This window comes from Hirundo rustica, chromosome 2 (genome assembly GCF_015227805.2).
Source record: "Hirundo rustica isolate bHirRus1 chromosome 2, bHirRus1.pri.v3, whole genome shotgun sequence".
Lineage (NCBI taxonomy): Eukaryota > Metazoa > Chordata > Aves > Passeriformes > Hirundinidae > Hirundo > Hirundo rustica.
Genome location: NC_053451.1, coordinates 27,171,013 through 27,189,512, shown reverse-complemented (window position 1 = coordinate 27,189,512; position 18,500 = coordinate 27,171,013). Strand labels below are relative to the sequence as shown.

At 48.3% G+C, this 18,500-nt stretch overlaps 2 protein-coding genes across 4 annotated transcripts in view; one reads left to right on the top strand and one right to left on the bottom strand.

Moving 5' to 3' along the window:
• The window catches only part of USF3 (upstream transcription factor family member 3), a 33,840-nt gene extending 19,867 nt beyond the window's left edge, over nucleotides 1-13,973 (top strand). For both annotated transcript variants that reach the window (XM_040056485.2, XM_058419558.1), the window contains exon 6: nucleotides 330-13,973. In XM_040056485.2, coding sequence (XP_039912419.1) covers nucleotides 330-6,796 — 6,467 coding nt within the window. In that variant the 3' untranslated portion in view covers nucleotides 6,797-13,973. The remainder of the gene's footprint in view (nucleotides 1-329) is intronic.
• SIDT1 (SID1 transmembrane family member 1) overlaps nucleotides 13,936-18,500 on the bottom strand; it is a 42,567-nt gene continuing 38,002 nt past the window's right edge. For both annotated transcript variants that reach the window (XM_040055028.2, XM_040055029.2), the window contains 2 exons: nucleotides 18,224-18,337; nucleotides 13,936-17,835 (listed from right to left, as the gene is read on the bottom strand). In XM_040055028.2, the coding sequence (XP_039910962.1) occupies nucleotides 17,773-17,835; nucleotides 18,224-18,337 (177 nt within the window). In that variant the 3' untranslated portion in view covers nucleotides 13,936-17,772. The remainder of the gene's footprint in view (nucleotides 17,836-18,223; nucleotides 18,338-18,500) is intronic.

Genomic DNA, 18,500 nt, shown 5'->3' with positions numbered 1-18,500 from the left:
TTCAGGAATTAAACAATTTTGATTAGCATTCAGTTTCATCTGAGTTTGTTCTAATGTTTTTTCCTAAGAAATTTGATATATCCTGCTATTGATAATGGAATAGTCTGTGAAATTCATTCACTTCCCCATTCAGTAGAGAGACTGGTCAGGATAAGAGCACATAGGTTATGCTAACCATTTGAAAAGAACACGCATTATTAACAACTACTTCAATTTATTCCTACAAATTATTTCATTACTACGCTGTGTTTACTCTCGAAATCACTCGGTAATGTTATTTCATTATTTGCTCTGGTGCTGATGTAATGGCGTACTCTCACTTTTTGTAGCTGAAGAGATAAAAAAACTCCGGAAACAGTTGGACGAACTGCAAAAGGAAAACGGGAGATACATCGAGCTACTGAAAGCAAATGATATTTGCTTGTATGATGACCCCACAATCCACTGGAAAGGAAACCTCAAAAACGCCAAGGTCTCGGTTGTTATTCCCAGTGATCAGGTTCAAAAGAACATCATTGTCTATTCAAATGGGACTCAACCCAATGGAAATAACCAGGGAGCGTCTGTGCAGGGAATAACGTTTAATGTCGGTCATAATTTGCAAAAGCAAACAGCCAATGTTGTGCCAGTTCAGAGAACTTGCAACTTAGTGACTCCTGTGACGATCGCTGGTATTTATCCCCCAGAAAATAAGCCATGGTCACAACCTACGGTTTCTCCAATGACATCTGCTCAGTCGGCTCCAGCAGGGAACGTTCTTGAGCTCTCCACCCCGGAGAACGAGCGAGGTGTGCCCACCGCTGCTCCTGCCAGCACACAGAGCACACCTCGACCTGCAGCAGAACAGGAACTACAGTGTTCTTCAAGTAATGCACCACAGAATGAGCAAAATCCCCCCAAAAGTAAAAACGATGAGGAGGGCACTAAATCAACAAAAAAAACACTCCCGCAGGCAACCAGCCTTCCTTCCAGTGCCTCCGTGGAAGCCTCCCAAGTTCAACAGGTGAATGCAACTTGCTCAAACACACACAATTCCAGGAGTGACCTCCAGGAGAGCTGTGCCATTTCAACCACGGACACAGCTTGTGTGCCACCTGTGAGACTGCCTACTGCAGAGAGCTGCTCTTCTGCAAATGTCCTCAAGAGTACGGACGTGGTCAGCAGTGCTGGGACGCCTGCGACGTCTGCAGCAGCAGGAGTTAAGGCTGTGACAGCAATAAGCACTCTGGCTGCCAGTCCCCTGGAGAACTGCTGGTCTTTTTCAGGCTCTTCAGGTGTTGGCACTTCAGATTTGAAAAACATGAGTAGCCTTACCCGGATGCCTTCAGCTGGGAACACACAGACCACGTGGACGACTTTGCAGCTGGCAGGAAACACTGTTCAGCCGCTGAGCCAGACACCATCTGGGAAAATGACTGCCCTCCTCAACGAGCCAGTCAATGGTGCTGGGACTGTGTCTTCTGCCCACAGCAGGCCTTTGACTACAAGTATCAGTTTGCATGCTTCTCTGCCTGGGGATGGCCAGGCAGCTGAACAGATTGTAGTTACCTTGCCCTCGTGCCCACCTGTACCTATACAGCCTTTAATCAGCCAGCCACAGGTTAAAGCTCAGGCTGCAGGAAATATCCTTCCATTAAACTCAGCTATGCAGGTGATTCAGATGGCTCAGCCAGTTGCCTCAGCTGTGACAGGAGCGCCAGCTAACCAGAACGTCATCATTCTCCAGCCTCCAAACCCTGCTCCGTGCCCACCCATTGTGAGGGCGGAAGTTCCCAGCCAAAACGTTAGTCAGCAAATTGTAATTATACAAGCTGCAAATCAGAATCCTCTTCCCCTCCTCTCTGCTCAGCCTTCTGCTTCTGTAAGAGTTCCCGTGAATGGGCCAACTGCAGTGGCCAACTCCAGCGGCTCCATACAAAATGCCTCTCTTCCACAGACTTTCGGAGGGAAGCACCTTGTCCATATATTACCAAGGCCATCTTCCTTGCCATCTTCTAGCTCTACGCAGACATTTTCAGTGACAATGTCCAATCAACAGCACCCTCAGACTATCTCATTAAATGGGCAGCTTTTTGCCTTGCAGCCTGTGATGTCTTCATCTGGAGCTTCAAACCAAGCTCCTATGCAAATTATTCAGCCCACCACCAGCGAAGATCCAAATACCAACGTTGCCCTCAATACATTTGGTGCTTTAGCTAACCTCAATCAAAGCATATCGCAAATGGCTGGACAGAGCTGCTTGCACTTGTCTCTCAGCCACCCCACCAATCCCGCAACTGTCAATAACCAGATTGCCACAGTCAGCTGTGTGTCATTGCCAACTTCTGTGGCACCTTCAGTGCCTGCAGAGGTTTCGGTATTAACCAGCGCATCTAATTCCATAAATGCTTCCCCGCAAAAAGCGGCTGCTGGCTTGCCACCCAGTGCAAAATCAAAAAGGACAAACAAAAAGCCAAGCACAAAGAAACACCAAGCAGTCAATAATAAAGTGTCCTGCCCAGCAGTTCCTTCCAAAGATGCGGGGAAGGTGGACTGTGCTCCCGTGGAAACGGTGGCAAAGCCTTCAAATGGCGAAGGGCCGCCGGAAAACGCCCCAGCAGCGTCACAGGCCGTGACCACATCGCAGGCGGGCGGCGCGGGCGCGCCAAGCGGCGTCAGCATTTCTGACCGTCCTTCCAAAGAGACTGCGAGCTCCGAACAGGCAGTGAGAACCCCCTCTGCTCCAGAGCCGAGCTCGGCAGACGTGCCTGCTTCCTCACCGCTGGAGTCTGTAGTGCCAGAGCAGCTGCTGCTCGCTCCACCGCCGGCCAAAGACGCTGCCCCTCATCCGCCGGCCCAGGGATCCCAGAGCCACCCACCAACTGCCTCCGTCTTGTCAGAGTCTCCCAAACCCAGTGAACCCCCCGACACCTTAACATCCTCTCATAAAGAAGCACAGGTGACACCTTTGCAGGTTGCAAATGGGACTTCAGCAGTGCAGAGCAGCACAGCAGGTCCTTCTTCCAAGGCAGGAATGATTTCGGAGTCCTGCAACGTTGCGCAGGATTCCTCAGTGGTAATGCAAGATGCGGACTTGTTAGAAGGACAGGGTCTAACAAAAATGCTGTCTGATCTCACAAAAGAAAGAACAGCTGTGGAAAAAACCTCTTCATTTACCGTGCAGGGGGAGCATTCTAATTTTCCTATGGAAAACTCTAAATCAGCAGAATCAAATGTTGATTTGCCTGAGAAGCAGGAACTCTTGCTGATGAACACGGAAAGTGACGCTCTCTCCCAACCTCACTCCTGCATCTCTGATCAGGAAGTAGTCAGTGCTTCCCTTATCACTAGCAGGCAGGCAGACTCCCCCATGTCAACCAGCTCTGGCAGCAGTCGAGGCTTCTCAGTTGCGTCCATGTTGCCAGATACCACCAGAGAAGACGTCACAAGCAGCACCTCAACCAGTACCTGTAACAGCTGCACGTTTTCGGAACAGACTGACATTGTAGCTCTTGCAGCGAGAGCTATTTTTGACCAGGAAAGCCTTGAGAAGGGTGGAGGGGGAATACAGGTTAACACGAGGGGTGTCATCTCTAAGCCTGAGGTTGTGCCTTTGGAGAGAGAGCAACCGCCTTTTAAACCTCAGTCAGTGAAAGAAAACAACGCAGGGCCGCTGGAAGCGGCACCGAACAAATTCAGTGCTCGTGAAGCAGTACAGACAAGTGTCGACAGGCAGGTTGAGAAGCCGAGCTGCTCTGTAGGAGGTGTGGAAACATCAAACACTCCTTTGCAGATTTCCACTACCCAGACACCCAGCATAACCAGCCTAAGTGTGAATAATCTGATACACCAGAGCCGCATTGTCCATCCCCTGGTGAGCTGCGCAGGTTTATCCCAGTCCTCAGAGCCTGCAAGTGTCCCTGCAACTGTGAGCCTCTCCCTGCCATCTAGCACGTACATCAATCCGTCTCCTGGACCCGCTCTGATGAGTGAATATGCCCAGGAACAGCTGAATGCTATCAGGGCAAGCACCATGCAGGCTCCCCAGCTGCAGGAATCACACTTAAAGCAGCAAAGCCATGAGGGTCGCAAAGAATCTGCCAAGAGGGCCGTTCAGGATGACCTTCTGCTATCCACAGCAAAGAGGCAAAAGCAGTGCCAGACAGCACCCATTAGGCTGGAGGGAATGGCGCTGATGAACCGAACACCAGAGGGTATTGCTGATCAAACGCAGATGCTGGTCAGTCAGATTCCTCCTAATTCGTCCAATTCTGTGGCACCAGTGAGCAATCAAGGGCACGCCGATGGCCTCAATAGGTTATTCCCACCCAACAGCAATTTCGTAACGCCGGCTTTGAGACAAACTGAAGTTCAGTGCGGTTCTCAGCCGCCGCTTTCGGAGCAGCCCGGCCAGGCAGGGCAGCACCTGCAGCCAATTCAACATGTCCCTGCCCAAGGCATCTCTCACCTTCACAGTAATCACCCGTACTTGAAGCAGCAGCAGGCTGGGCAGTTGAGAGAGAGGCACCACTTGTACCAGCTGCAGCACCACGTCACTCACGGCGAGAACTCGGTCCACTCTCAACCCCACGGTGTCCACCAACAGCGAACGATACAGCAGGAGGTGCAGATGCAAAAGAAACGAAATCTCATCCAGGGAACACAAGCCACACAACTTTCTCTACAGCAAAAACACCATGGAAGTGATCAAACACGGCAGAAAGGTGGTCAGCCTCATCCTCACCACCCACAAATGCAGCAGCAGATGCAGCAGCACTTTGGAGCCTCCCAGCCTGAAAAGAACTGTGAAAATCCCGCAACAAGCAGAAACCACCATAACCACCCTCAGAGCCATATCAGTCAGGATATTATGCATCAACAGCAACAGGATGTTGCCAGCAGACAGCAAAGTTCCACTTCAGAACATGTGTCAGGGCACAATCAGATGCAAAGGCTTATGACCTCGAGGGGCTTAGAGCAGCAAATGGTGTCCCAGGCCAGTATCGTAACCAGACCATCAGATATGACATGCACCCCTCACAGGCAGGAAAGAAACAGAGTTTCCAGCTACTCTGCTGAGGCTCTCATTGGGAAGACGCCCTCTAATTCAGAGCAGAGAATAGGGATATCTCTTCAAGGCCCTAGGGTTTCTGACCAGCTTGAAATGAGAAGCTATCTTGACGTTTCTAGAAGTAAAGGGTTGGCGATTCATAATATGCAGGGCCGCTTGTCGGTCGACCACACAGTTGGCTCGGATGTGCAGCGTCTTTCTGATTGCCAAACATTTAAGCCCTCTGGACCCAATCAACAGCCAACGGGCAATTTCGATGTGCAGGCTTCAAGAAACAGTGAAATTGGCAATTCTGTGTCATCCCTCCGGGGCATGCAGTCACAAGCGTTCCGAATCAGTCAGAATGCTGCGCCACCCTTAGAGAGGCAGAAGAGACTGCCCTACCAGCCATTACAGGGTATTCCAACGGGGAATGCCCTGCCATCAAGGGAAAATGAAAACACATGCCACCAAAGTTTTATGCAGAGTTTGCTCGCCCCTCACCTTGGAGATCAAGTCAGTGGAAGCCAAAGATCAATCCCAGACCATCAAAGGAACACACAGTGCGGTGCCTCCTCCACGATCGAGTACAACTGTCCCCCAGCACGGGAGAGTGTCCACATCCGAAGGGATGGTGATGGCCAGAGCAGAGAAAGCTGTGACATGTCCATTGGAGCAATTAACACAAGGAACACTTCATTGACTATTCCTTTTTCGAGTTCTTCTTCCTCAGGAGACATTCAGGGTCGCAATACAAGCCCAAACATCTCTGTGCAGAAGTCCAACCCCATGAGGATGACGGACAGTCATGGGACTAAGAACCATATGAATACGCCCGTTTCCAGCAATATGCATGGAGTTGTGAGGCCAACTCACCCTCACCCTGCAGTTTCTCATGGAAATGAGCAAGGGCAGCCTTCTGTTCGCCAGCCGAACTCTTCGGTGACTCAGCGCTCAAGGCATCCTTTGCAAGACAACGGAGGTTCTAAAATACGTCAGCCCGAAAGGAATCGATCGGGAAATCAGAGACATGGGAATGTCTTTGACCCTAGTCTTCCCCATCTTCCTCTGTCCACCAGTGGCAGCATGATCCTTGGGCGCCAACAGTCCACGATAGAAAAGCGAGGAAGCATTGTCCGATTTATGTCTGATGGCCCTCAAGTGTCCAACGATAATGCGGCCCCTGACCAACATACTCTCTCCCAGAATTTTGGATTCCCTTTTATTCCGGAGGGTGGCATGAATCCACCGATAAATGCTAATGCTTCTTTCATCCCACCAGTCACTCAGCCTAGTGCCACTCGGACACCAGCTCTAATCCCAGTTGATCCTCAGAATACGCTGCCATCCTTCTATCCACCTTACTCTCCCGCCCACCCTACCCTCTCCAATGACATTTCTATCCCTTACTTTCCCAATCAAATGTTTCCGAACCCAAGCACGGAAAAGCCGAGCGGTGGAGGTTTAAACAATCGATTTGGATCCATTTTGTCTCCTCCCAGGCCTGTTGGTTTTGCTCAGCCAAGTTTTCCTTTGCTTCCAGATATGCCACCAATGCACATGACCAACACATCTCACTTATCCAACTTTAACTTAACTTCTTTGTTTCCAGAAATAGCCACAGCTCTTCCTCCAGATGGCTCAGCGATGTCACCTTTGCTTTCCATTGCAAACACATCTGCTTCAGATTCTTCCAAACAGCCCTCAAACCGCCCTGCCCACAATATAAGCCATATTTTAGGTCATGACTGCAGCTCAGCTGTATGAAAACTGGCGAACTGACTTCTGTCTGATGTGTTGTTTATATATTTAAGAAGAAGGAAGCCGATCTTAGTGGCATCCCTGGAGGGACCATTCATAGCATCACTGTTTATTTGCCTAAATGTATGTGTATGGTACTTTCCATATTTAAATACACGTCGTCTTTCCACCCACCTTACTAACTCTAAAGCACCAGTGCCTATAGCAATGCTTACTTACTAGGAAGTGGTAAGGATGCAACATTGAGAGCTGTGCAAATATCGGTTGTTGATTTTCCAACAATCAAGTTTGATGTCTGATTGTCCCAAGGTGAGGGCCACCCTCAGTAATCCATGGAGTGAGAGCATCTCTATGGGAGATAGGAAACAAGTGCTACAGGTGTCGGTTTGTTCCTGATGTGTTTACCTGAAACTGCATAGGAGCTTGGAATGGTTCGGGTTTCTCTTTTTCCTTTGTGAAATATCTTGAGGAGCTTCAACGCAAGTCAAGTCTGCGTTAACCCAGTGCTAATTGGAAAAAGCATTTGTTGTGCAGCTTTTGTCTGTCTCGGGCTTGTCACATACACTTGACTTAAGGCTGACTTTACCCGGTGAAAATTACTGTGTGCTCCCATGGTCAGCAATTAAAAATACTGTTTTAGAAAATTTAGGTTTCTTTAACCCATGACTTTCTAAGAATCTCGTTTGGATCTGTTTCAACAGTGGCTTCTGTTACTGCTGAACTCAGTCAATGTTTCAGTGTAGCTCATGACTGGTGGTGCAGTCAGCAGAGACAGCAGCTGTGTTTGTTGCCATTTCATTGTTGATTGCTGCAAGTTACCTCAGGGTGGGTTTTGTACTTTGTTTAGCACCTTCTTAATGTCTTTTTTTTTTTTCTTTCCCCTCTCTGCTTTTCTTTGGCCCATGCTCTAACACCAGCTTTCTGCTTTCTGTGAGTGACAGTCCTTTGTTGTACCAGGCAGCACGTGGGAGGAGGACTGAGCCTGTCGCATCCCACAAAATGAGTGGAGATTTCTGGGGGCACAGTTTCTACTTGATATTGCTGATAGGATTGAGCCTGAGTTAATCTCAGTACTCTGCACTTGAATGCACCTTTTATCTAAACCTGTGTGGTTGTGGCTGAAGGAGGAACATGGATGAACGCGGATGGGTTGAGGGTGAAACACACAGGAAGACATTGGGATTGGAGGAAGGATGCTGTATTTGTAGATACATGAGAGATGGAGTGAATGTGTGTGTGCTGGCTGAGTCTCCAGTACTTTCACAAATTTTGGTCCCAATTCTTGTAAAGGAAGGGGAAGAATTAGGTAAATTTTATTTATTTAGTGTCTCTGCAATGTGATTTTTCTTCTAACGAGGCAGAAACACTTGTCTTTTATGTGTTTGGAAGTAACATTCTGCGTTTGATTTTTCAAACAACATAGTAACTTCAGGTTCCCTGGCATGCAGTCGTGCTCTGCTTGTGTGTTGCTCACCAGTGCATCATCTTGTTGCTCCTGGGACCTGTCAGAAGTTCCTGGTGATGAGCAGGAGCAGGCTCCCTGGGATTTTTTTATTCTGTTTTGTTTCTTTTTCTTTGAAAGGGAGGAAGGAAGATATTCTTCCATGTCCAAGAACAAGACCCACAAAGAGGGACCTAGAACAGTTTTCCACAGCTTGAGTGCCCAGACTTTGGTTTTACTAAGCCCTTTTACATTGATCCAGGAAAGTAAGGAGGCTTTAACATGAAAAATAATAGGGCTGTGTCTGTAGTCTGTCCTCACAATGTCTCTCCTCTTGTAACCTGCAGTCTAGTATGGTTTCCTGCAGGTGAAGTAAAACAGTTCTGATCCTGGCTGGGAATCACAGAATGAACTAGGTTGGGAAAAACCTTCGAGATTATCAAGTCCAACCTATGACTTAACCTAACATCTCCTCATCAACTAAACCATGGCACTGAGTGCTGCATCCAGCCTTTTTTTAAACACCTCCAGGCATGGTGACTCCAAACACCTCCCTGGGCGCAGGCAGTTCCATTGCCCCATCAATCTTTCAGTGAATAATTTTTTTTCTGACATCTAACCTGAACTTCCCCTAGCGCAGCTTAAGACTGTGTCCTTTCATTCTGTCAGTGGTTGCCTGGGAGAAGAAATCGTTCCCCACCTTGGCTACAGCCACCCTTCAGGAAGTTGTAGAGAGTGATAAGGTCACCTCTGAATCTCCTTTTCTCCAGGCTCAACAACCCCAGCTCCCTCAGTCGTTCCTCACAGGGCTTGTGTTCCAAGCCCCTCCCCAGCCTCGTTGCCTCCTCTGGACACGCTCAAGCGTCTCAGCGTCCTTCCTAAACTGAGGGGCCCAGAACTGGACACAGCACTCAAGGTGTGGCCTCACCAGTGCCAAGTACAGGGGAAGAATGACCTCCCTGCTCCTGCTGGCCACACCATTCCTGATCCAGGCCAGGATGCCATTGGCCCTCTTGGCCACCTGGGCATACTGCTGGCTCATGTTCAGCCAGTACCCCCAGGTCCCTTTCTGCCTGGAATCATGATTTAATTCAGGTGGAGCTTATCTTAAGACACTAAATCTCAGTGGTGCATCACTTCTGTGTTTCTTGTAAGTAATTGAGTATTTCAGTTCACAGCAAGGCAGTTCCTCTGCCACAGTGCAGTCACCACATGCAGGGGTTAGGAGTGAGTCAGTTCTCAGCCTCAAACCAGCGAAGCCAACTGCAGGTCTGGGTGTGCCCTGACCAGAGGGGTGTCTGTAGTGCTGTAGGTCTCTCTCAGGTGGTGAGGTGAGTTCCATAACAGTGCCTCTTCCATGGGTTCTGGATGGTAAGGATGGGGATTGAAGCAGCAGCCACTCTGTGCATTACACACTTGTCTGGTCTTTGAGGAGGGAAACAAACGCTCCCGTTCTTGCTATCTTTAAATGGAATTGCGTGTGCAGCAATGGGTTTGGCTTTCAAGACAAACTAGTGAAAAATTAAGCCCTGGCTTCTAGGGCTTTATATAAATCCTGCTCATCATCCCAGACATTCACAGAAAACCGTATTAGTTTCCTCTGCTGGGAAAATTGCACTACTTTATGATGTCTATGAAAACTGGAGAGAGTTTATAAACTTAAAGCTGTTACAATGCTTTAATGTCCACAGATCCACTTGGCCAGATAAGATTCATCCCAGGGTACTGAAGGAGCAAGCAGGACATACAGCAGGACTCCACTCGATCATCTACAAAAGACCTGGGAGTCTGGACAGGTCCCTGCTGACAGGAAGGTAGCCAGTGTTGTTCCAGTACACAGGGCACGAGGGAAGAACACAGGAACTACAGACCGTGAGAGCCTGGGTTCCTGGAAAAATTGTAAATATTATACTGGGTACTGTTGAAAGGAATTTAAGGAATAATGCAGCCATCAGACACAGGCAGCATGGGTTCACAAAGTTAAAGTCCTGTCTAGGTAATTTGATACTCTTCTGTGATAAGGTCACTCACCTAGTGGGTGAAGGGAAGGTAGTGGATGCACTTTTTCTGCATTTTAGTAAGGCTTTGGATACTGTCCCTCCCAACATCCATCTGGACAAGGTGTTCATCTGTGGGGTTAACAAGTTCATGGTGTGCTGGGTGAAGAACTGGCTGAAGGACAGAGCTCAAAGGACTTAAGAGTGAACGGGGCTATGTCTGGCTGGCACCTGGTCACCAGAATTGCTTTGGGCTCAGTTCCAGGGCCAGTTCTATCCACTGTAGTTCTCACTAATCTGGATACAGGAGTTGAACACACCATTGGAAAGTTTGCTGATGATACCAAATGTGGAGGTGCTGTTGAGAGATGCTTTGGAGAGGGATCTGGATAGATAGATCCAGATCAACCTTCTTGCTCTCTGCAGCTCCCTGACGGGGAAAGTGCAGAGGGAAGTGCTGATCTCTTCTCCCTGCGCTCCACTGACACATGGGAATGGCTTAAAGGGGCACTAAGAGAGATTCAGACTGGACACTGGGAAGCATCTCTTTACCAGGAGGGAGGCCAGACACTGGAACAGGCTTGCTAGAAAAGTGGTTGATGCCTCAAGCATGCTTAGGGGGCATTTGAACAACATGCTCGGTCCTGAAGTAGATGGAGGCACTCCAGGCAGCTGGAGTGGATTATCACTATAGGTCCCTTTCAACTGTTTCAACCTGTTCTGTTTTCTTATTCCTCCATATTTACTGCTGTCATCTCAAGGTTAAATGCAGTCCTGAGTATTCACAATAGAATATGTCAGCTGTGATTTTATTTGGGTTTTTTTCATCACGCACATCATTTTCTGAAGAGGCAGTAACTGTCAGTAAGTTTCACATCCCCCCTTTCTGTTTGCAAAGACAACCAAGACCAGCTCCTCCTTGCTCACAGGATGCCTGCGGTGCAGGGAGTCACAGCACAGGCATTTCGGCCGTACAGAGACTGTTGGGATTTTGTAGGAACTGCACAATTTTGCAGTGTGTGGCTGAGAAGTACTCACTGTGTGACCCTTGGTCTTCTCTGGAGAATTGTATTTTGTTGTGACAGGGCACTTTGTCATCCTTCTCAGGCCTTTTTCTGAAACCTGACGAGACCAGGATGGAGAAATACCATTTCATTCCCCTCCCTGAGCATGGCAGTTTCTGTTGAAGTTCTGTGTGAGTCTCTTTGCATGCTGTGAGTGACGCTAAGTGCTCCTGTGGTGGCGGTGTGGGATCAGGAGACTGCTGTGACAAGAAAGGTAGGCAGATCTCTCTGTGAGGGCCTCATATCAACACATTCATCCAAATTCTGATATTTAAGTTGCTGACTGGCCTCTAGGTGACTTTAATTAAAGCAAAATTGGATCTGTTGTGTAGCCTTTTGGTGTAATTGACTGCCCAAGATGGGCTTTGAATGTTGTACTTGGCCTCTGTGTTTCAGCTTCTCTTATGTTCATGCTCTTTTGCCTTAGGAGGAACAGTGAGGGACTGGATATTTCACATCAAAAGAGAGGAAATTAGATGTTAAATTTCTGTTAGTTTTTAATTATTAAATTGTTTGGTATTGTCCTTGTCACAGTAAACTAATCCCGCCTGCCATTCCACATCCCCCAGGCTCCTTGCACTGAGTTCAGTTTGTGGCACTGACACGTTGGTGTCTCCGTCCTTCCCCAGGGCCTCAGGCTCTGCTCTCAGGAAGAGGAGCAAATGCAACATCTTACGAGTCCTTCTTTTCTTCATTTTCCTTTCCCCTCCCACTGAACCTGTTGTGCTTGGCTGTCAGGTTGATAAGGCTCACCTCACCTTGATCTGTGATTGGAGGCAGTTTGAAAAAGGAGCTTCTGCAGATGGAATGATTCTGATTTACTTGTTATAAAAGCCATTTGACGAGCAAAAACATTTTCTTCAGCAAGCATCGATGACATAAATTTTCTTCCTGAGGACTACCCAGCAATTAACAGTTCCTTTGTTTTTCAAGATATACTTGGAAAAGATTTTGTGGGTTTAGCTGTGGTTTGTTAGCCTGAGAATGGAATTTTCTCTTCCATAACACTTTTTTTTGATGGTTACTTACATGGGGTTTTTATTGGCTTTGAAGGAAGGAAAAATACCCAGTACTGCTTAATTTAGAAAAATCAGCATTGGAAGGGAAAGGTTGGGCACTAACTGGGGTGGGACTGCCACAGCTGACAGGCACCGTGTGGCTGTGGGTTTCAGCTTGGCCTGAATAACTTCAACAAACACTAGTAAATAGTACTGGGCTGGATTGCATGTATGTCAGTGTAGTCCATATTAATCCCTTAAACAGCCTAGGAGACTAAGAGCAGAGAGAGACTAATTTGAAAGCAGGCAATAAAACAGTAATGTGCTAATATTTATATACTTTTTTCTTGAGAGAAAGGACCTCATTTAGGAACAGTTAAAGAAAATGAGAACTGAAGTGATTTGAGCTGGGGGCTGAGCCTTACTGGAATGGGTTTTCCAGCTCATATTTCCAGCTTGTCACTGCTGCTTGCCCAGCTGGGAGAGCACCTCTGGGGGAAAAAAAAAAAAAAAAAAAAAGTACGGTGCTGGTCCCGAGCCTCCAGAACTTTGCACAGATTTCCTACTGCACTTTAAAGCTGTGCTGCTGCTGCTGCTGCTACTGTGATTGGTGTCTGTAGTCCTGTTGCAGGAAACAAGTCATGTGGCAGGACAACTTGCAGAGGGCATGGCTGGAGAAGAGGGGCCATTTAGTTATTTCTGGTCTCCTGTTTTCTTTTCACATTTTCTGAGGTACTTGTGCAGTCCTGGCTCAAGGACTCAGTCAAACTCCCACTGTTTCTGGATGACTGAGTGTGCTATGAAGAGGTGTCATCTTTTGCTCTTCCCCTAGTAAGGTTCACGCTCATCACTTTAATAATGTTCCCACTTCCCTTGGCAAAACAGGAGCATCAACTCTATTTATACCAGATCAGTCATATTTGTTTTGTTTTCTGATACAGTGCTGTAAGGAGATCCATTCTTTGCTATCACCTGACCTGTTACCACCTACTGCTGTTCCCTTCTCCCACTGCCATGATCCAGCATGGGTAGCAGACACAGCTTTGTGTGAGGGTATTTTCAATTTCCTACTGCCTCTGTAATCCATAAATTGGAAACCTCAGAGCACCAAGGCTTTATTCCCACTGAGAGAAGGTTACTCTGTGAACTGGTGAAACTTAGCAGAGGTTTTTTGGTCCTGACAATACAAATTCACAGTCTCTGTGACCAAGCCCTGCTTGGTTGCACAGACACTATTTAGTATTTGCTGATACCAGCTTTTCTGAGATTTTTTTTTTTTTAAAGGCTTTTTTTCCTGCCTCACCAGAAGTATCTTTATGAGGTTTCCAAGTCTGCAATATGTGCTACTGTTCTGGCAATCACAAGTGTGAAACAACAGGGCTCGTGGGGGGTTGCACCCTGTTCCTGCCTGCTCACTGTGAGAAGGGAAGCAAGTATGGATTTTGCCACAGGAGATTAATCAAAGATGCTGTTGCCCTCCACAATGTAAATTATTTATATTCAGTCCAGAGTATTCTGCTGTGCTTCTGTTTTATACAGCTGTAAATGACTTGGATACGGTCCCAGTGGAAAATCCTTACTATTTTGTAATGGAAAATAGGAACACTGCAGTAGAAATCTATAATGAATGCACAGGAACATCATCTTCCAATTGTAAATAAGATCTTGCTCTGTTTATTTTGACATCTTTTTACAAATGTGTTGCATTCAGGTGTAAATATCCCAAACCATGATCTTGTTCAGAGTTCTGAGATTTCTATTGTTAAATGTAATACTTTGTTTAATAGTTGTAATAATTATTTGTATAGATATGAACATGATAGTATTTTATTAAAAAAAGAGAAAACCACTCTTTGAATATTGTGTTCTTGTTGGTACAGCTGCTTTCCCCACAGAAAGCTATGCTATTCACTCTTAAGTAGAGGTAAAAATAAAAGCTTTGCTGTCAGAGTTTCCCACTGATGCACATCCTCTGCATATACCAGAGTAATGCACCATAGTAGTTGGAGATATAAAACTGTGTAATTGAGAAGAAATAAATACTGATTGTGTAGTACCTAAAAAATTCATGGCAGGTGCTGTCCCTGCCCCAGTGACAACAATCACTGTTGAGATACAGCTTCATTTTCTAAAATGCTTCTCATCTCAAGTCCCCTTGCATTGGTTTGGAAGTGATCTAAGACAGTTGTTTAGTCACAGTTTGAAGCTAAAGAGTGTGATTTGGATGAGAGCAGTACAGAGACCCCCCAAGGTAAGTAAAGGCTTTTTTGGGAGACTGCACAATACTGAAGTTGACAGAATTACTAGGAAATAATTATTTTCAGGGGCTCCAGAAAACCTGGCTTGTAAACCTCAAAATTCTTGCAGGTGTGGAAGTTGTCTTTAGGGAAGCTCTTAATTAAAAAAAAAAAAAAAGTTTAGTATTAAGACAGAGGGGCTTTTGTTCTTTCAGTGACAGCCAGGGTACAGTTCAGTCATAGCAGAGGGGAGGGAAACAGGACACGAGGGAGCTGCCTTCCCCTTTCAGTGCACTGCCCCTGCCTTGGCTGCTCTTCTGCCAGCCCGGAGGCTCGAGGGGGAGCTGTAACAGCTCACGACTCGGGTAGTTTTCCTGACCTCTGAGGGGATATTGGTATCGTACAAAAGCTGTTTCCTTCTCTTTTCAGGTGCACTGGCAAGAGCAACTTTACCTACATTTCTTGAGAAAACAGGGAATATATGGAATGTAAGGAAGAAGTTTTTTACTATGAGAACGGTAGAACACTACAACAGATTGTTCAGAGAGGTGGTGGATGCACCATCTTCAGAAAGGCCTGGCTGGACGAGGGTTTGAGCAACTTGTTCTGGTAGGAGGTGTCCCTGCCTGTGGCACTGCTTGTTTCCCTTTCAGGAGTTGTCCCCTCACCTCCCACCACAATTCCATGGTGCCGCTCTGCTTTTACCCCTACACATCTCCGTCCCTGCACAGAGAAAGGAGAGAAAACAGCAGCATGACCCCTCCTAATCAGGGAATGAGGGTCCCCCAGGTACCCAGGGAGCTGCTCTTGCTGCCCGAGGGCTGGGGCCCTGAGAAGGACAGCAGCACTGGAGACAAGCAGCATTTCTGGGGCAAGGGCTGCAGAGCCAAGCGTGCCCAGGACAGCTGGGGACACAGTGCCCAGATGCCCAGCCAGACCCCGGAGCAGCCACAGCCATGGAAGGGTCAGGTGGCCATCAAGGTGGGAGAGCTGAAGCACAAACAGAGCCCAGCAGGCAGGGCAAGGCTAAAAGGAAATTTTAAAAACCGATGCAGCCAGCTTGGAAGTGCAGAAGCAGCAGGGAGATGATTCCAACCCTTCCTCCCATCTCTGAGGCTTGAGGTGCCTTTCCTTGTATTTAATTGAATTCTGTCATGATTTTCTGTTTGTTCTGTGCTGTTCTCCAGTCTCCCTCTCCCTCCCTGCTTCCACCTTACCATCCCATGCTGTGCTCATCTCTGCTCAGCCCAGCGAGCCCATATGCTGTTCTACCTCCCACGTCGAGCCTTCCAACTGCTGTTCAACATTATTTTTTCCTCACTTTTCAATTTAGAGAAGATAACCAGCTTCCTGTCTAGAAACAAATACAATCTTGGAACAAGGTCTGAGACTACAGATTATGAAAACACAGGGAGAAGAGTATATTATATAAAAATGTGTCCCCAGAACTGGAGAAATTTGGGGGCACTGAGGTCCTCCTTCAGTCTGGCACAGCTACCCCAATGCCCTCCAGAGCAGCACAGCTCTGCTGGGGAAGATGAAGGCTGGCAGCCTCTTGTGTCATTCCTCCTCCAGCCCTCTCCTCACCCTGGAAAGTGACAAACAAGTGTCTGTCCTTTATGTAGCCTCGCAAAGGCAATTTGGTTAAGAGAACAAGCAGGTCATCCACACCGATGCTCCGGAATTGCCTGTGACAGTCCCAAGGATGGCAGCAGCCGTGTGACACCACTGGGCACCTCTCTGCCCTTGCTGCTGAGAGCAGGAGCAAGAAGAATTCAGATCAACCTGCAGAGCAGGGAACCAGGAACATCCATTTTATTGACCATCTCGACAAACTCCAACTTAGAAAAAAAATAAAAACCAGCTGCTGCAAAACTCTTCAAGGAGATACAGACTCTTGGAGTAAAACATCACCACAGTCACCTGCTTTAGCAAGCAGAAGTGGAACGAAACCTTTCCATCACTGGCTCCATTCACATACACCAAAGTAAAAATGCTCAGGCAGACAAGAATAAGGACAGCAGGCCTCAAAGAACTCTTTTTAATTGCAAATGAGCAAAACAGGTCCCACTTTAGATACAAGGCCTGAAATAATTCACACCTTATTCTTGGATTTGTTTTTTTTTTAAATAACTAAGAAACTGGAAAGAATGCAGAAGCCATTAAAAAACTCATTTCAGATTCAGACAAGTTGGAGAAGAAAATTTGGTCCACATCTTTAGCTAAAGAGCTCAACACCAACTTCCCCAAAATCTCCTTCACTCTCCCGGCCCATAAGGGAACCTGCTTTCCCAAGGTTGTCCAAGGCAAACTCCTGAGAGGAGAAGGTCTGAGGCTGCTGGAAAACCTCCCTGTTCCACCCTGCCTCTTTGGCAAGGCACACAGCAGAGCCACGGGCTGCCACACGAGGCTGTGGCTTTGCTGTGCCGTCTCTCTCGGGGTCGCCCGAGGAGAGCACTTGTGGTGCCGTGACAGACCAGGACCCTGCCAAGTGCCAGCACCGGAGCTGCCCAGGAGCGTGGCTGTTCAACAGGAGCGACAGAGAGGCTGCAGGAGAGCAAGGTAGGAGGCTCTGAGTCTGCCAGAGCCCTCACAGGCAGCTCTGGTTCACCACCTCCCAGCAACGCTGCAGCCTTGGTACCATGGCTCCCCACCAGCTACCGAAGGAGTTTCTCCAACGAGAAGAGGAAAAAGGAAAACACAGTCCCCCACTGCCACCTCAGTTTGGAGTCCTTTGCTCCCTCGGCTGCTGCAGCAGAGGAACCAAATGCTCTCCCTGTGCTGCCGAAGGGACTCTCTGAGGGCAGCGGACTGCAGGGTTCAGGCATTAGCTCCCTGTGCAGGAAGATTTGCATGGCACGGCTCAAGCCTGCTCACAAGAGAGGAAGTGGAGCACATCAGCAGGAAGGAAGGGAAGCAAAGGTCTCTGACGTGCCTCCCTCCTGTTTCCTCCCCCCTCACTGGCTCCAGCACCCATTGCACCCACGAGCCAGAGGGCTGTGCACTGGCCTGGGCCTCTGGATCAAGCCTGCCCCAGAGGATGCAGCAGGAAAGGAGCAACATCATCTTCCCTCCTGGTCCCACCTCAGCTGCCACAGCAGCCCCTCGTGCCTGCCGCGGGATCCGCTTCCCCTGCTCCCACTGGGCTGTTGGCCGTGGAAGCAGGCTCATTCTCCACGGACACCAGTGGCCCAGGGCCTTTGGCTGAGCGGTTCGGGACACCCTGCGCCCCTGTCCCCGGGGACTCAGAACACCGGGATCTTGTCCCTGCGCACCGTATCCAGGTCATCATCCAGGGTCAGCAGGACCTGAGGAGGAAAGTGCGAGCCACATTCAGGTCTTGCTGGCCAGGGAGGTCTTCCTTTCAGACCTTCAGGCCTTGCCTTTATGGGAGGTGTCCACAAATCCATGAGTCACTGGTCACAGCAGCAGCCCCTCAGCTTCCCCAAACAGCTGTGTGACCCACAGCCCCAGAGGGAATTTGAGGCCAGGAGGCACTGGGAGAGAAATAAGGTAAAGGAGAAAGCCTAATGCCTGATCCCACTGACAAGGATATCTAGAGGTAGAGCCAAGCAGAGGAGTTGGGGCACTTCTGTGGAGTTCTGGAACAGTCACAGCTCCATGTGGATAGAGGGGAACAGGGTGAAAGGAGAGGGTGAGGCCAGCCAGCAGAGTGGGAGGCTCAGCAGGACTCACCAGAAAGGAGAAGAACAAGGCAGCTGCGGAGAGGAAGTGCCAGACATCGTGGTCATCGAAGAATCCCAGCAGGATGCACGGCCGGTTCTTCTCCCGGGACTCTGCTGGAGTCTCCTAGGAAGGCAGGCAGGGGGTCAGGACCTGGAACCCATCCCTGCTGGGCCCTTGCTACACCCTATAGGGATCACCCTGTCTTAACCCTGCAAGCAGGATCCAGGCCAGAAACAACACAACATTATACTTGGACCTCAAAATGGAGCTGGGACCACAACCCAAG